The sequence below is a fragment of the Pteropus medius genome, unplaced genomic scaffold, assembly GCF_902729225.1.
Source record: "Pteropus medius unplaced genomic scaffold, Ma_sr-lr_union100, whole genome shotgun sequence".
NCBI lineage: Eukaryota > Metazoa > Chordata > Mammalia > Chiroptera > Pteropodidae > Pteropus > Pteropus medius.
In genome coordinates, this window is record NW_024353909.1 from 4,575,971 (window position 1) to 4,593,074 (window position 17,104).

Consider the following 17,104-nt stretch of genomic DNA (forward strand, 5'->3'; position numbering starts at 1 on the left):
GAGCCAAGAGGCACTGCTTAACCAATGGCTGGCAAAAGGAGTGATAAAGCCCACCTCACGGGGTTGTTTTAGGGCTAATGTGTACATAGCAGCTGGCATGGTGCCCAGCATAGTGTTCAATAAAAATGAACTGTGTACCCACTCGAAACCCTGCTCGGCTCTGACTCCCTGGCACTCAGCTATGGGGCCCGAGCCTCTTCCCCATAATGCAAGTATTATCCTGAGATGTGGCTCCGACCTAAGTGTGAGACCCTGAAGAAGACACAGTTGGTTTCTGTCCCCGGAGGCCTTATACCTGGTGCCTATGCCACGTCTGCAAAGGCCCCTGGCTTCAGACCCATGGGCAACAAGGCACTCACTTGTAGTGTCCTTGTCCTCAGGAAGGAAGCACCTCACCTTGGCGGAAGGCTTCCGCGCACTCCTTGGTGTGCTGCACCAGGCCATGGGCATTCTCCACGACGGCAGGCAGCCTGGCATACCAGCTCCTTAGCACATCCTGCAGATGGGGCAGGAGGGCTGCAATGAGGGTCTGGGCCCACCTGAGCCTTCTGCCTCCCTTCCTCCTGGGGTGGGGCTCACCTGCAGCAGATTCCGAGCCAGGCGGGTCTTACCAGTGTACACCAGAAGCAGGTGGTCATTGAGTGTCTGGACAAAGCCCTCAGGGACGGTGATCTCTTCCACCTCCACCTTCAGTGGCAGCTGAGCCCGGGAGCGCCCAATCTTGATGCCGGGCATTAGGCCACCCACTTGGTCCTGCCAGCCACCTCCTGGGAGCCCAGGGTCCATCACTGTCGGAGCTTATCTGGCCTAACTTCCCGCTTCCAGCCCTGCACCCCTGGCAGGGACTGGCATGGGGAAGACAGCTTCCTTCAACTAGTCCAAGTGAGCTGGACAGCTTCTGCCCCCAGCCGTGGGAAAAGGATGAGCCCAACATTGTCAGGCTCCAAGGGAATCCTTTCCAGCAAGGAAAAGGATTTCACTCCAGAGTCAAGCTTGGGATACACAAAGTCCAAATTGTGTTGCAGACCTGACGTGTAGGTGGAACCACATCGAAGGGTATGACCTTGCACTAACCTCTCCCCCGAGGAGAAATGATGTAGGACTTTTCCTACAGCCTAACTGCCTCCTGCATCCTGTATTTTCTGATAAAGGGTGCTGATGTTGGAAATAAACCTATCAAACATGAAAGAGCCTGTTCACATCTTGCTTTAATAATGAAAGTTGTGAATCTCTTCCTCTTGCAGCTCTATAAAAATGACAACACTTGAAATGGTCCTGGGATAGGCCCTTGATATTTGGGGAAAGACCAGCAAGGATTTATAAAATGCAAATGGCAGAAGGCATCTGGAACTTCATAGCCAAAACAGTAGTTAGTGTTAGGCCCCAAATGTCAAAAACTCCTTAATTGTGTCCCTCTCCTTCAGAGCACCTCGCAGAGCTTATATTTATTCGTCATTTGAATGGCTGTTGATTAACATCTACGTCTGTCTCCAACAGACCATATGACTTTTGAAGGCAAGGGCCTTATTTTTGCTCATTTTATCCCCAGGGCCCAAACTCAGTAGATACTCAATAAATAGTGGTCAGTTGACCAAATGAAGGATTTGAATGGTGCACCTCAGAAGAAAACTGGAAAGACCTCCCCATCTGCCCCTCTTGCTAACGACTACCTATAATGAGATGTGAGTCATTACAATGATAGGAGGAGGCTGGGCTGCAAAGTGACCAGAAAAGATAGCATAATCGGCATCTGTACATCTCTGTGACGGTCTCTTTCCCAGAGTCATGATGAGGCCTGGCATCCTGAGGTGACCAGAGCACCCCAGGATCGGGCCAGACAAACCTCTGGCTGCTCCCTATTGTGCATGGATTCCAAGGGGCCACACTGGCAAAAGGAGGGAGAAGCCTGGGGCTAGTACCATTCCGTTATGATCACAGCCATGTTCTAAGCCCTCAGTGCCCCACCCACATGGCTAGCATGGGAGAAGGGAGGTGGGCACAAATGACCAAGGGAGGGGTAAGCTGGTTGGAAGAGCAGGCTGAAGGTCCTGTCCCCTACTCCAAACCCAGTTCTGCCCAGCCCCTCCCTGAGGGACAGCCCTAGAAGGCAACAAAGTTAAGGAATAAACCTATAAACCTAACACACATGAACCATGTAGCATAGACTCTGGCATTCAGTAGGTACTCCTAAAGGGAGAAATATTTCAAGTTGAAAACCACTAGAGAAAGTCAGAGTGATAAACAGGAAGCTCTAACCATGTGAAGGAGCAGCACAGTATCTGGCTATAAGCCCAGGGGAGCCTCTGGAGGCCCTTGGGAAAGTGCCAGTGACCTCCCTCCCACCAGGGGCAGTCCCATACCTGTGGTGAGCACCTGCTCCAGGTGCAGCACTGCATGGATCAGGGCCTCTGTGCCCACCATCCGGCCTGCAGCCCGCTGCAAGGCAGCCAGGGCAGTGCCCGCCAGGATGCTGCTGGTCCCTGCAGAGCAGGTAGGATGGTGCCAAGCATGAAACAGCTCTGCCCAGCCTAGTCCTGCCCCACCCGCTCTCTCTGCCGGTTAAAGGCAGGGAGGAGGATCGAAGGTGAGGCTGGAGGGCTAGGGCAGAGTGGTTGGTAGCAAGGGGACAGGGCCCACTTACCAAGGCCAGAACCATGGGGCAGCTCAGACCAGGTGTGCAGCTCAAAGCCGCCCCCAAAGGTGTGCAGCAGCTGCTCCCTCAGCGAGAGCTTGGAATGGACACTCACGATCCCCGCACAAATGAAGGCAGCCTTGAGCAGGGCTCCTGCAGAGGGACCAGCACCAGCAAGCTCCCTCATTTGGTTTCCAACAGCAGAAGAAGATACCACCCCAACTCCAGTACATCCCATCCCAGCATGGGGCTCATTTGGGGGACAAAAGCCCAGCAGCAGTGCAGGCCCCATCCCCAAGTCACAAAAAGGCCTGGGCTCCCCAACATGAGAAATGTGTCAGCTCTACTTCCGGCACCTACATGCTCCTTAACCAGACTGGCTCGTCCTCAGGCCAGGCTCCCATGGCCAGCAGGGTCCCCAAAGTTCTGTCCCCACACCCAGCTAGCTGTGTGTGTCATCCCCACTGGCAGATGTCCTGGGTGCCCTGACCTGGAGCATGGGGCTGGCAGTAATCCTGCAGGTCATCCAGGCTCTGGCACACTATCTTCATGGCCATCTCGTCCTGCCTTGGCCCCATCGCCAGCCACAGAGTGGGCTCCAAGATGCGGCGTGCCCTGGCCCCAATGGGCCGGCGGCCATCTACTCGCACAGCCATGCCCACCACTGCCCCACCAAGCTCGTAGGCAAGGGGTGGCGTGTCGCTCCAGCCACCTGCGGCAGTCCAACAAGACCAAGCTGGTCACAGGGGCTGCCAAACCAGCCCAGGGATAGCTACGCTCACCCCAACTCGCACAAAGGGCTCACCAGAGAAATCCACACGAGCCGGGCACTCAGCCACCACCCACTGCCCAGGTGCTGGCGGCTCCACTGGCTCCGTGGAGACAAAGTGCTGGGCCGACATCACAGCCTGGCGGATCAAGATTTGTCCAGCCCCCTCGTAGTGGCGGGCGGCTCGCACTAGCAAGGCTGGCCTGCCACGAAGGAAGGGAGAGATGGTGGCATAGAGAACTAAGCTGCGGGTGGACTGCCTGGGTTTGGGGATCTGACTGACCGGAGTGACTGCCCCACCTCTCTCCGGGTTTCCACCTCCAAGGATGACCAGGTGCTTTTCCATGGGTTCTGACATCATTAGTGCCCACCTGCTAAGCCACTTGTCCCGCTCCTGGGCAAGTGCCTCCACACCCCCCGCCAGGTCTCCACATTCCAGGTATGAGAAGGGCCGAATCCAGTCAGGGTTGGCAGCTGGCCCACTCCGTAAACCACCTCGGCCCTCTGCCCAGCAGCCCAGCACGTCTGCCACACAGGCCAGTGCCCGGGCTGCCACACCAGGGTCTCCTGTGCCAGCAGCAACTGAGGGACCAGGAATCAGAGGTGACTGGGGAAATGATCCGCCCCCAATGCCCCCTGCCCCCAGAGAATATTCAACAATGCCCAAACACTCCAGATCCCTCACACCTCTTCACTTTCACCCAAGATGCATCCGTGCCTGTGAGTGCACACCCCACTTCTCTGCCCGGCCAAGTTCTTCTCATCCTGCCAGCCCCAGCCCCAGCCCGGCAGTGCTTTTTCACCCCGATCCAGGATGCCCAGAATGGTTAACAGTTCACACTGTGGGGTCAAACCACCTCGGTTCAGTCTCAGCCCCACGCCCAACCAGCTATAGGTGAGTAACTTAAATGGGGATCATTTTCCAGTTATTGGGACCATTAATGAGGTACTGCTTGATCCCCGGCCAGTGTGCCTGAGCCCTCAGGTAGAGCCAGCCACATTCCCCTGGGGCTCTGGAGCTCTTCACCTATGTCTCAGCACCCAGTACAGAACACGTAGGGTTAGCTGAGGCTCCCAGGACCCAGAAGCTCAGCCCCAGGCCTCAGCCTCTCATCAAACCCCCTACTGACAACGATGAAGCTTCCTAGAAACCTAAAAGTAAATTCCACTGTCTCAATGCTGCTTTGAAGTCTCATGGCTCCCTAGTACCCACAGGTCATCAACCCAGAAGACAAGCAGAGCAGGTAACCCTGGGTCTTGCTTCTCAGCACACTCACCTTGGTCCAGCGTGGCCAGCAGGGGCCCAGCACAGCCCTCGCTGACAGCGGCCCTGATCAGCGGGCGCAGGCTGAGGTCCTGCTGGTCCTGCAGCACGTGCCGAGCCTTACGCAAGGCCTGGCGGAAGAACAAGTCCCGGCGGGAGGCCAGCGTGGCGGCCCGATCCAGGCGCGGCTGCAGCTGCTCCCAGGACAGTCGCCACGAGGCCCGCCAGGCCCACAGGGCCTTGCCCCCATCCTCGTGGGGGTCTAGCATCCACAGCATGTCCCGGGGCCCCAGGGCCCTCGAGGGGTGAAGCACAGGAAAGAGGCGGGCACTGAGAAGGTGACGCTCTGCAGGGGGCGTGTCTGGGTCCCACAGGTCCCAGTTTCTGATGTGGGGAAAAGGACCATCAGCAGGAGGCAAGCAAGGGCTCCTGCTTCCTCATCAAGCCCTGACCATCTGTCAGCTAGGGGCTGGCTAATTCACGGGGCAGGACAAACTCCTCTAGAGGAGACAAAAAGGGGCAATTCAGGGAAGGAGGTGAACTGCTTCCTTTCCCAAGCCTCTGAACAAAATCTCAAAGCCTGAGCATAGCCATGGATTAGGAGTTGACCAAGGGTAAGGTGCTGGGGAGGATCAGGCTGCCCGAAGGTATCTCAGTCCCCGTGGGCTGGTGGGAGGGCAGGTGGCACTCTGGGGCCAGGGCGGAGATGAGCCTAGGGAAGGCTGCCCTGGCTGCTGAGGCCCACAGGGGCCCATTACGGCCATCGATCTTACCGAATGCCTGTCTTCTGGAAGAATTCACTCCAGGACATGTTGAGATATGTTCCTGTCCCCTGTCTCTGGGGGATGAAGAGTAAACAGTCAGGGCTGCAGGGGCCGCAGGAAGAGGCTAGGGATACTAAGGCCAGAAGGCCAGGAGCTACTCAAGAGGTGACAGGAGAGAGACTTGCATGTGTACCAGCAAATTCTGATACACCGTGTCAAGCCCTGGAGCCTTAGTGGCCCTGCCTAGGTGTATGCAACTTGGTACAGAATCCTGGTTCTAGGTCCGATCTACCAAAACTGGCTCTGCAGCACAAGGCGGGTCTCCAACCCGTAAAATGGGGATAAAAATCCCCAGCAGCCTGCCTGTCAGAGTAGATGAGGAGGGAGGTAGAGGGATGGTGAGTCTCTACTGGCCACACCCTCCTCAAGCCTATCCCTCCAGTGGAACGGGAGAGTGGGACCCCTGTGTCCCCAAAGCCTGAAGATGAGAGAAGGTAAGGCAGGCACCTACTTCCCAGCTGTCCAGACAGCCAAAGAGGGTGAAGACACGGCTGGGGTTGCCGTGCAGCCGCATGTGGTGTCCCTGCAGGACAACGTCACGCAGCTCCAGGCCGTGCAGTGCCTTGGACTGGGTTGTGTCCAGGCCACTCACGAAGCAGCCAGCGCCGATGTGAATGGGACCCTAGCAGGGGAGAGAGCAGGCATCTCAAGTGGACAGCACAGGCAACCCCCAACACACATAGGACCTGGCCCCCACAACCTGGACCTAGCTCTGCCCCTGCTCTCAGATCTCACCTGAAGGTGGCAGTGCTGTAGGACACTCCCAGGACCCAGTTGGACAGGGCCCTCCAGCAGGCAGCTGATCACAGAGCTCCCAGCCTCCAGAAGCTGCAGCTCCTGTGAAGCCAGAGAGGTCGTGAGGGCCCAGAGCCGGGGGCTGCCCTGATCCTCCTCCACAGCCAGGACCCATGGCCGTCAGCCAGCCTGACTCCTCTGCACCCGCCCTGGCCTGAGCCTCCCATTCCGCCCTGTTCATGATGTTCCTGCAGAGGCACACTCTCTGCCTTCTCCTCCAGAGCAAACCTGAAATCAGCGATGGAGGTCCCCCAGATGACAGCTCCCCTAGAAAACTTCTGCCACAAGCCAGGCACCCTGACCCCTCATCCCCCGAGGGCCACTTCTGAACTCTATCTGTCCCTTTCCTCAGCACCATGGCACTGACCCAGGCCCATCAACTCAAAGCAGACCCCAAGAATAGGATGAGGGAGGTCTTCTCTAGCTTCTCAATTAGGCAGACGTGGATGTAGAATCCTGACTTGGCCACTTACTAGCTCTACGACTTTAGGCGAGTTTTCTAACCTCTCTGAGCCACCAGTGCCTCATGTATGAAATGGGGATAATAAGACCCACATTCATAGGTAATCTGTTTCAAGCATGGGCTATTCCTCCCCTTCCCAGGAGACCCTATCCCACCTGTTCTCAAGAACCCAGAAGGCACCTCTGCTGGCCTTACCTCCAAGAAGGTCTTACCTCCACCTGAGAGTACACGACCTGAGGCCCAGGAGCCCCAGGGAACGTAAGGCTGTGCAGGAACTCACTGGCCGAGCTGGTCATGTAGCTGTAGCTGCCATCCGGGATATATGCTGTAAAGATAACAAGCACTAACCCCAACCCTATGCCTGCTGCATCTCTGATGCCAGGCCAGGCCTTCTACCAAAAGACACATCATCAGAAGCTGGGAGGACGGGCACGGTGATGAGCCCATTGTGCCAATGGGGAAGCTGAGATCCAGAGAGGTTCAGCAACCTGCCTAAAGTCACACGGCTAGAAAGTGGAAAGACGGCAACTGGAGCCAAGGAATGAGACAAAAGGAAGAAAGGAAGAGGGTTATCTTGGGGGTGGAGGAGGGAGGGCTCTGGGACACGCACTAGGCCAGCCTGGTCCAGGAGCCCAGGGGCCAGGCAGGTGGCAGCCTCATTCTGGGGGTCCTCACTCCCATGGTCTCCCCACCTTGGAGAGCCGAAAGACAATACCCACCCATGGTGAGGGGCTGATCACGAAGCTCCCTCCACAGCTTGGCCCGGGCACCCTGCAGATAACCTGCGACGTCTGTGTCACCTTGCCTGATCTCCGGGGGCTGCCCCGCCAGGAAGTCCTCCCTGCTCACATTCCGGGCCATGCACAGCAGGATGTCGAAAAATAGAGACAGCTGGGGCAAGAGTAGGAAGCACAGCTATTGGGGGGCTCCTAGGCCAAACTGCAGCAGTCCTATCCCCAGAGATGCTGACTCAGAGAGGGGAGGGGCTAGCTTGAGGTCGCAGAGCCAGGTCACCAGTGTCAAGGGCTCGCCCCCAGGCTATGGACCCCCAGCCTCCATCCCCACCTCCCATCACCTGGACAGGCTGGGCTCCAGAATCCAAGCCCATGTAGGTGCAGGCGTCCAGGGGTGGGCTCACGTGAGTGGCCAGGAGATGCTCAGCAGTCTCCACAGAGAAGAAGGTGACCCCAGAGACCTGGAAGAGCCCCCATGAGGGTGAGGTGTGGGGCCCCTGGGGCCAGGCTTGGGCCCGAGTTGGGGAGGACACATGCAGATGGGCCAAGCAAGGCTGGCCACCATACCAAGCAGGGTTCTTCATGGTTTGGGCCACTCCAGCACCCAGGCTCCAGGCTTACTGGGGGTGGCTCCCACCAAGGGACCCTTCAACAGGCACCTTCTGGGACACCCCTCAATTTTCAGACCTCTTCCCAAACCTAGTTCTCCATCTTCCCCATGGTCTGGTCCCAGACCCTTACCCACCACTCCTACCCTTGTCCCGAGTCAGGTTCTAGACTTCTTCCCGGCTACACTCCTGAACTTGCTCACATTCTGGCTTGAGCCTTTGCAGTTCAGGACAAGACCCCTTCTTCAGATTCTGGCTCTGCCTGCTCCTCTAAATGCCAGTTCCAGACCACATCAGATTCTAGTTCTATCCTGCTCCCAGAATCTTCTAGAAGGAGGGGGGCTCTGCTCCTTTCCCACGGGGCCCCCAAAGCCCCCAGCCAGGTGGCAGCCATACCAGTGGCACCCGCCCGTCAGGCCTGGCACACCGTCGTATCTCCGCCTCGGTGCCCCGGTAGTAAATGTCCAAAACGAGACCCTGCATGGGGGCGGACGACAGAGGAAGGGAAGGGAAGAAGGGAGGACCAGGAATGGGGGCACCACGAGGGTGCTTTCCAAACAAAAACCTAGGATACATGTCTGACAGGTACCAGCAGGCCCCCTGGGGAGCACCGTCGCACCCCTGACAATAAAAAAGGGCGGGTTCTGAAGGTCTTCACAGCCCCAGTGCAAGAACAGAGCCTGGCATAGGGTCCATGTGCCATTTGAATTTGACAAAAGACTAAGTGAGCAAAAAAGCTGTTGCCACGGGGGAAACTCCTCCAAATCCAGACCATGACAGGAAGTCCAGGACCAGAGGCTGCCCAGAGTGCAGGAATGGGAGGCCACCCTGGGCTGGCTCAGCTGCCCATGACGCTGCCACCGCAGGGGACTGACTACCTGGGGGTCGGTGAGGTAGACGCCATGGTTCCGGGCGTAGGCTGTGCTCCCTGGCAAGGCGATCACTCTCGCTCCCCGGAAGCCGTCCCAGCTGATCCCTGTGGGTGGGTCAGTCAGGAGGCTCCCCAGGGCCCCCAACCCAAGACAAACAGTCCCCAGCCAGGGAGAGGCAAGAGCTCAGCGCAAGGGCATCTTGGCACCTCTAAAAAGAAAAAATGGTTTCCGAGCCAAAGAGACATTCCTCTGGGAGAATGACCTCCCCTCCCCTCCCAAAGTTTTCCCACAGCCGCATGAGCCAGAAGACGCAGGGCTGGGTACGCCCATTTCAAAGACTGGCCGGCAGAGGCCCTGCCGGAGAAGCCCTGCCTCTGAGTTTGGACTTCATCCTCCATACCTTATAGCTTCCCTCCTCAGTAGAGCAGTGAGCCAGGCCCAGTGGTGGCGGGCAAGGAAAGGCACAGCCCACCTCTGGCTATGACAAGAGAAGGCAATCCCAAGCCTTCTCAGGCTCACCTGGGTTGAGAGGAACAGACAGCCGCATATCGGTGCTGCAGACCCACACACCTGGTGGGCAGCCTGGGCCCAGCTGTAGGAGAGAAAGTGCAGCTGGTGGCCTGGCCCAGGGCTTCCTCTGCTCCCACACAGCCCAGTCTTGGCCTGTCCCAATGCTCCCCAGACTCTCCTACCCATCTCCTGGGCCCACACCTCCCCTGAGTGTGGCCAACACTAACTTTCTAAAGCTCTACCTAACTCTGAGTACACCAAGCCGCTCTTCCTGGCATCCCGTCTGAGCTACACAGACTGTAGCTGGTGGTGCAGCGAGAGAGGGACAAGGCCCCAGGGGAGCCGCTGGCCTCACCCGATAGCTCATGACGTCCAGCAAGCAGTCCAGGTTGCAGACCGTGGCCTCCACAGGGGCCCGGGGGTTCTCCACAGGGAGGCAGGTGAAGGCCCGGCCACAGTCATCGAAGGGGAAGTCTCGGCCCTGGAGGAGAAGCAAGGACAGGCAAGAGAACTCTTGGGGCAGAGAGCCTGGGGACACCCGACTGGCTGTACGAAGGTGGAAAGTCATCAAGTTAGAGGACTTTTTAAAAGTGATTTTCTCATGTAATTTTTTTCAGTTACATGATTATAGTATAAAGTTGGAAAACGCACATATGCAAAAAGAAAAACAATCCCTCAAGAATAGTAACCATTGCCCTCATTCTGAGATATATCCTTTCAGACTTATATTCAGTCATTTTTTGTTTTTACAAAAATGAGATTCTGAAAAGGTAGAGACACCAGAATACACACACACGTAAAACTGGGGAAATAAGAAATAAGATTGGGAACTATACAAAGCCAGACCCCATTTTAAGCATTCACTGGGTCATCTCAGCACATCTACACAAAGCAGAAACTGCTGCCATTTCACACACGAGGAAATTGAGGCCTAGAAAGAGTCACGTGACTTGCGTAAGGTCACAGAGCTGGCCAGTCTCTTCCCGATCAATGCACCGAGCTAGACGAACCAGTTCGCTGCCGTCTCGGTGTTCCGCCGGGAGGATATGCCGCTTATCATGTAGCCAGTTCCCTATTTCTGGACACTTAGATCAGTTCTGATTCCGATTCTTCTGGGTTTGCACAACGAACACCTTGCACCCGCGCACAGGCAGAAAAGCCCTCAAGTCCCATCCAACCCCAAGAATCAACGGTTGCGGCCTTCTGCCTGGCGCCCTGCCCAACGTTCTACTAACCATGTGCAGGATGAGGATCCAGGCTGAGTGTAGGACATCAGACGTGACCACCTATTGAGAGTGGAAGAGCCCTGTTGACAGAGGCCTGGGCAAGAGGCGCCCAAGGATGGCACCCAACACAAATCCACTCAGGCACCAAAGGAACGACAGAAGCACTCACTGTGAAGCCTGCCCGGGCGCTCAGGTGTTCGGCGGCCACCAGCAGGGCATTGAGGGTGGCTCCTCCACTGCCCACACAAGTCTCGGGGTCCTCCACAGCCAGTAACAGCGTTCCGGCAGGGATCTGCTCTCGCTTCTGACGTACTTCCAGCTCTGCAGTCAGAACGCAGCTGGCACCTGCTCCCCGAGCCTCCCAACCCTAGTCCCAAGCGCCTAAAGCAAATCTACCAATAATCATTATTTTATCGTCTTTGAACCAGGAGTATGTCACGTAGTATAGCTTGTTAGATTTTTGCCCAACTTTGTGGGGTAAGTATAATCATTCCCACTTCATAGAGGAAAAAAATGAGTCTCCATAAAGTGATGTGATGCGTCTAAGGTCACATGGCTGGGAAGAAGCAAACTCTGGGTTTGAGCCCAGGTCTGCCTGGTTCCTAGGGCTGTAGGGGTATGTATGGTGAGGGTTCCACATCAGGGCAGGGTGAGGGCAGAGGGTTCCCTACCTCTCTGGAAGACCTCAACGCTGTCCTTGTATTGGCACGTCAGGATGACAACTGTCCAATCCACCCCCTTGGGCTGCTCCATTCTGGCCAAAGTTGATAGGCTTCCTGAAGCAAGAGATAGGGGCATATGTGATTTTTAAAATTATCATACTCTAAAATTGATTTTTTTGTATAGTTTTCTGAATTTTAACACATATATAGATACCTGCACCAAAAAAACTCCCACATGCTACCCTTTTAGAGTCACGCCCTCCTCTGCCCCTCACCCCTGACAACCATCAATCAGCACTCCATAACTAGAGTTGGAATGGCATCTCCTACACTTGGCTTCTTTCATCCAACATAATGCCTCTGAGATTCATCCAAGTTGGCTGAGCATATCAGTAGTTGTTTTGGGGTTTTTTTGTTTTTTTTTTTGCCAAGCAGTATTCTATTGCATGGATCTTCCACAGTCTGTTTCTCTATCCACTCACTGAAGGACATCTGGGCTGTTTACAGGTTTTGGCAATCATGAATAGACCTGCTATAAACATTTGTGTGCAGGTTTAGTACGAACACAAGACTTCATCTCTCCAGGCGGTTACCCCAGTAGGGGATTGCTGGGTCATGTGATGAGTGTATCTTTGAATTTCTCAATCTACGTGCATACGATTTTCTCAGGAGAAGAAGTAAGGGGAGCGGGAGCTGGGAGTGAGGGGCGGTGGTAGACAGTGGGTCCTACCGTAAAGCGAGGGGCTGCCCTTTTCTGTACCACCGGCCCTTCATCATTCAGTCACTGACCGTGAGCTGGGGGAGGGACGGTCTAGCCTCCCAGGCTCCCGAGGCTGATGGCAATTTCATGGAGAAGGGGGCATCTCTGGGAGGGGTGCACCAGCCTATTCAAGGGGATCTGGGCAGAGCACCAACAGCGCCCACTACAGGGGCCTCAGAGGGGACCTCCCCTCCCAGGGGCTCCAAGCCTAAAGAAGGCTGCAAACCCACCTGTCAGCCATCTTCCTCCAGGGCATCCTGAGCGAGGGGAAAGTGAGGCCAAAGCAATGGCTTCACACCTTCCTATGCCCCACAACACTTCTCTCCTACCAGAGGAGAAACTAGTCTGACTCTGGAGCCCCTGGCCTCCCCAGTACCTCAGCAGACAAGTCCCCAGGAGTGCCCTGGCATCCACCTCTGGCAGGGTCACGGCTGCAGTACCACGACGCAGCCCACACCCACCTCTTCCCTCCAGCCCTAAAGCTCAGTGTCAGGAGAAATGCGGGAGCTAGCTGCATGCCACCCCAGAGGCACCTGGAATGCATGTCCAGCAGTCAGCCTACGCCCCAGCCAGAGCCGGCAGGAACCCTGAACCTCAGCAAGTCTCTTCTTATGCCAGACTCTACTGCCACCAAGCCAATGGTTAAGGGTGACAGACAACACAACTTAGCGACACTCACGCTCCCATGAGCTCTCAGAGAAAGCCTCCACCAATAGAAACTGCTCTGCTCCCCGCTCAGCCCAGGAGGGTAAATCCAGAGTGTAAATCTGAACTAGAGATCTTGGCCAGGCACCTGAGGGCAAAGGCATTTCCCAGGATGCCCAGATGGAGGGATTCCAGCCTGGCCACGAGCTCACTGTTTGATCTTTGGCACCACTAACCCTCTTGGGCGTCCTGCAGCAGGGAGTATAACTGACAGATGCCCCCAGCTTGTTGACATGGAAGCCATGTTCCCCATCAACTGCTCCCAACCAAAGATTCAGGAACAAGACAGACTGATTCCTGCAAGATGGGGAGTCCTGGAGCCAAGACGGGCCATCTTTTTCTCCAGGACTCCCCACAGACCCAACAGAAACTGTCTTAGAAGGACACTGCAGTCTGAGACTCTTTCCACCCATCCCTCTCTCCTCCCTTCCTTCCTTCCCGTGCTCCTTCACAGGGAGCAGACTAACAGCCCTCCCTGCCTTCTCCAGCTACCTCCCCCAATAAATCTAATCCCATCTTAGTCTCTTCTCCAAGAATTCAAACCGACATGGGGAGTACAATATCCTCTCCCTCTTGGCACTTTCAAAGGAAAAATCACTGTAAGAACCCCTAACTTAATGTGCAGGAAGTACTATCTTTACTCTATAGAATAGATGATAAAGAAACTGAGTCACGGAGATTAAAGTCACATGCCCAAGGTCACACAGCTAGCAAATGGCAGACCCTTTTGTTCCAGAGTCCATTCTCTTAACCACGACACTGAACCAACTTTAAAAATCCTTTTTGAGGATTTAAAAAAGGACAAAAGGAGTAATATATAAAGTGCTCAAAACAAGGTGACAATGAAATGAGGATGACATTAATGACAACGGCCACTAAGAGGGAGCTCACCCACTCTGGCCCACAGATGAGTTTTTCATTCTCACAAAACCCCTGCAGGGTAAGTATTCTGTCCACTTTACAGATGCTTGTAGATGCTGCAGCCATGACTGGGACCTGGGTCTCTCCGATTCTTATTCAGGTAATGGTGATAACAGTGCTTGGTCCCATGCAAAGGTGACGAAAAAGAGCAAGGAAGAAATGCCCCAAGGAGAGTCCAAAGGTCTGACCCCAGTCTTAGTCTCTGCATAGTGAGGGGGAGACATGGGCAGGTGATAGGTCATGGCCAGAGGTGGGAGGGCAGCCCTATCTGGACTGCACCCTACTACAGACTAGGGCAGAGGAACAGTTCTGGGCTGGGAATCAGCCCCCAGGGCTCTGTACCCATGTCTGCCTCTTTCTGTGTGATCCTAAAACAGGTTACTTAACCTCTCTAAGCCTCAGTTTCCTAATCTGAAAACCAGGGCCAACAGGCCTAGGACTGCTGTCAGTATTAAACAAAACATCAAATACATGGCAGACAGTAGAAGCTCAATAAACGGTACTTCTCTCCAGGAGAGAGCAGAAGAGTTTAACTTGTTCCTGAATCTAGTAGAAATGAAGGCTCTGAAATATTCTCCTGGTCAAAGACGTCTCGGAAGAAGGAAAAATCAGGGAAAGCCTAAGTGAAGCAAGCAAGGCTGAGGAGCATGCTAGATCAGTCAAAAAGGTATTTTATGATAACATAAAAGGTGGAATGATACTCATAGCTAACACTTAGGGAGTGCTTTTTTCAGGCACCACACCAAAGGCATTGTAGTATCAGCTCATATTATACACTCAATAGTCCTATGAGTTGGATCTTATCATACTCACAGTATAGATAAGGAAACTGTAGCTTAAAGATATGAAATAGTCTGCCCAAGGTCATATACAGCTAGTACTGCCAGGTGTTTCCAAGTCTAAGGTTCATGTTCTTAACTACCCTGTAGGAATAAGGCACCTCACTTGGAGCCTCTGCCCTATCATACCTGACATCGGTACAGAAAACTCAGAAAATAGACTTCTATTCCAATATTCTGCCCACTTTTAATACTGAGGCCAAATTGAAATATTATTTAATGTCCTCAATCACATGCTGCCCAAAATTGGGATAGGGAAGGGGAGCCAGGAACAGCATAAAATAATAAGGCCTTTTTGGGCCCATCCAAGGATACTAATAAAAAAAAACAGACAAACAAACAAACAAACAAATAAATAAAATAATAAGGCCTCTTTGGATATGCTTTTTGAAGAAAGGTAAGACAGGGACTTTGCATTTTAGAGCTTTAAAGCAAAGAAAAGGGGGCACATGGAGGGATCTGATTTGCCTTTTGAAAAGAAAAAGGCAGAAGAAAGTTGACTAGGAATAAAATCACATTGTAAATTATATAAGAGGCAAGTACAGTAGTCCCCCCTTATCCATGGGGGATACTCCAAGAATACCAGTGGATGCCTGAAACATCAGATAGTGCAGAAACTTATACATATTATGCTTTCTCCTATACATACATACATACCTATTAAGACTTGCTTTGGATGGTATCCTTTCTCCTTAATCGACTTCTTTAACTCTGCCAGAAATGTGGCAGCAGCTTCTTCATCAGCAGACACCGCCTCTCCAGTAATTTTTATGTTTTTCAATCCACATCTGTTCCCGAATCTGTGTAACCATCTCTTACTTGCAGTAAATGGCTTGGTATCACTCGTTTCAGGGGTCCGTTGCTGAAGTCTTCATACAGGCTCAATGCTTTCTGGTGCAACACATTGTCATCAATTGGAACACATTTTCTGCTCATGTCTTCTACCCACGAATAGCTTCTCTATCTTAATCAAGCATTTATCCCGCACTATTGCGGGAACTTTTGCAGTTTGAGGTGTGACAGCAAAACTAGCATGAATTTCTTTTTCCTTCTTCACAATTTCACGGATAGAAGATTCATTCTTACCATAGATCTTAGATACCTCAGCATATGATTTTTTTTCTTTTCTTATTAAGTCAAGAACTTTCACCTTTTCATTTAAAAGAAACACTTTATGGCTTCTCTTCGGCATATCCGAATCGCCAGCATTACTACTCTTGCACTTTGGGGCCATTATTAAGTAAAATAAGGGTTACTTGAACATAAGCACTGCCATATCTGACAGTTGATCTGACAACCAAGAAGGCTACTAAGTGACTAGCCAGCTAGTACCATATACAGCCTGGATAAGTGGGACAAAGGGATGAAATACACCCCAGGCAGGAAGGAACAGGATGGGGGAAGATTACATTAAGCTACTCCGAACTTCTCATAATTTAAAATACACATCGTTTAATATTTTCAGACTGCGGACTTCGAGTAATTGAAACCGTGGAAGGCAAAACATCAGATAAAGGTGGGAACTACCGTAATTGAGATTTGTGCATAATAAGGAGACCCCATAGGGCAAACTGAGGCAGAAGGGGCCTCAAAGCAAAGTCAGTAGCCCCCGGCATCCAGCGCCCCATCTACTCTTTAGTGAAGAGCCCCTGGGGCCCTTATCCCCCATCCCTGTCCCCAGCGTTCCCAGATCCCGAAACTCCCACTGAAAGACCCAAAGGAGTAACAGAACCTGCAGACGCCCCCTACGGCCACAGGGCACTCTGGGGACGCCAGCACAGTCACCTGAAACTCTTGCCTCCTTCTTGCCCCTTGGAGAGGACAGACCAGGAAAGGGCAAGGGTGACTCACGAGGAATGGGAAGGGGCGACCGCGCAGACACAAGTCCCTGCGTCCGCCGGGTGCTAGGCTTGGCGGGCTCTTTAATGTGGTGCTGCGCGTCCTTTCGCAACGCACCCTGGGAAATGTACTTTCACTCCTCTGCCCGCCGTGGTTTGTTCTCTCCAAAACCCCAGCTTCCCGCGGTCCGGAGGGCGAGCGGATATGGTGAGGGTAGGCAAGCAGATACGGTCAGGGCATCGCTTTCCGAAAGGGCTGTGTCTTCAGAATCAGAAGTAAGGTGAGGCGAGTAGGCGGCTCCCTGGGCCAGCAAAACTACAACTCCCAAAGGAACCAATACCTCTTAAAGATACAGGCTCTTTTTTCCGGAACTCGAGGTTTCAGGCTTTGGGTTTGTTTAAACCCCCGGGTCGAGAACTGGGGCAGCTGTTTTTCTCTAGAGAAAAAAATCCTAGGCAGGGGAAGGTGGGGGCGGTGGAGGTGGTGAGGGCAAGGATCATACATGTTGCACGAGCGTCTACAGTTGGATTGGCAATTAACAGTGCTTTCTGGGGCGGAGGAGAGGTTCAGCACGTAGGTCCTTCCGGAAGAAAGGTTCTAATTCTGCAGTGCGAAGAGGAACCGCGGCTTTTTGGAAAAGTTGTGTATAGCAGCCTTGTTTGTAATAGCGAAAAATTGGAA

At 53.6% G+C, this 17,104-nt stretch overlaps 1 protein-coding gene across 8 annotated transcripts in view; it reads right to left on the bottom strand.

Annotated features, from left to right (window-relative positions):
• FCSK (fucose kinase) overlaps positions 1-16,843 on the bottom strand; it is a 20,215-nt gene extending 3,372 nt beyond the window's left edge. For 3 of the 8 annotated variants that reach the window (XM_039851814.1, XM_039851815.1, XM_039851812.1), the window contains exons 1-23: positions 16,370-16,843; positions 15,242-15,475; positions 11,369-11,473; positions 10,867-11,018; positions 10,707-10,757; positions 9,827-9,952; positions 9,481-9,553; positions 8,968-9,065; positions 8,486-8,566; positions 7,823-7,942; positions 7,467-7,638; positions 6,960-7,072; positions 6,225-6,326; positions 5,941-6,111; positions 5,439-5,503; positions 4,679-5,049; positions 3,773-3,983; positions 3,438-3,604; positions 3,123-3,344; positions 2,642-2,785; positions 2,361-2,480; positions 612-767; positions 397-496 (exon numbers count right to left, since the gene is read on the bottom strand). In XM_039851814.1, coding sequence (XP_039707748.1) covers positions 397-496; positions 612-767; positions 2,361-2,480; positions 2,642-2,785; positions 3,123-3,344; positions 3,438-3,604; positions 3,773-3,983; positions 4,679-5,049; positions 5,439-5,503; positions 5,941-6,111; positions 6,225-6,326; positions 6,960-7,072; positions 7,467-7,638; positions 7,823-7,942; positions 8,486-8,566; positions 8,968-9,065; positions 9,481-9,553; positions 9,827-9,952; positions 10,707-10,757; positions 10,867-11,018; positions 11,369-11,450 — 2,897 coding nt within the window. In that variant the 5' untranslated portion in view covers positions 11,451-11,473; positions 15,242-15,475; positions 16,370-16,843. Of the gene's footprint in view, positions 1-396; positions 497-579; positions 768-2,360; positions 2,481-2,641; positions 2,786-3,122; positions 3,345-3,437; positions 3,605-3,772; positions 3,984-4,678; positions 5,050-5,438; positions 5,504-5,940; positions 6,112-6,224; positions 6,327-6,959; positions 7,073-7,466; positions 7,639-7,822; positions 7,943-8,485; positions 8,567-8,967; positions 9,066-9,480; positions 9,554-9,826; positions 9,953-10,706; positions 10,758-10,866; positions 11,019-11,368; positions 11,474-15,241; positions 15,476-16,369 lie in introns of all 8 variants that reach the window. The other 5 variants (XM_039851811.1, XM_039851808.1, XM_039851810.1 and 2 more) reach the window with 5 other exon arrangements.
• Between the last annotated feature and the right edge of the window lie 261 nt (positions 16,844-17,104).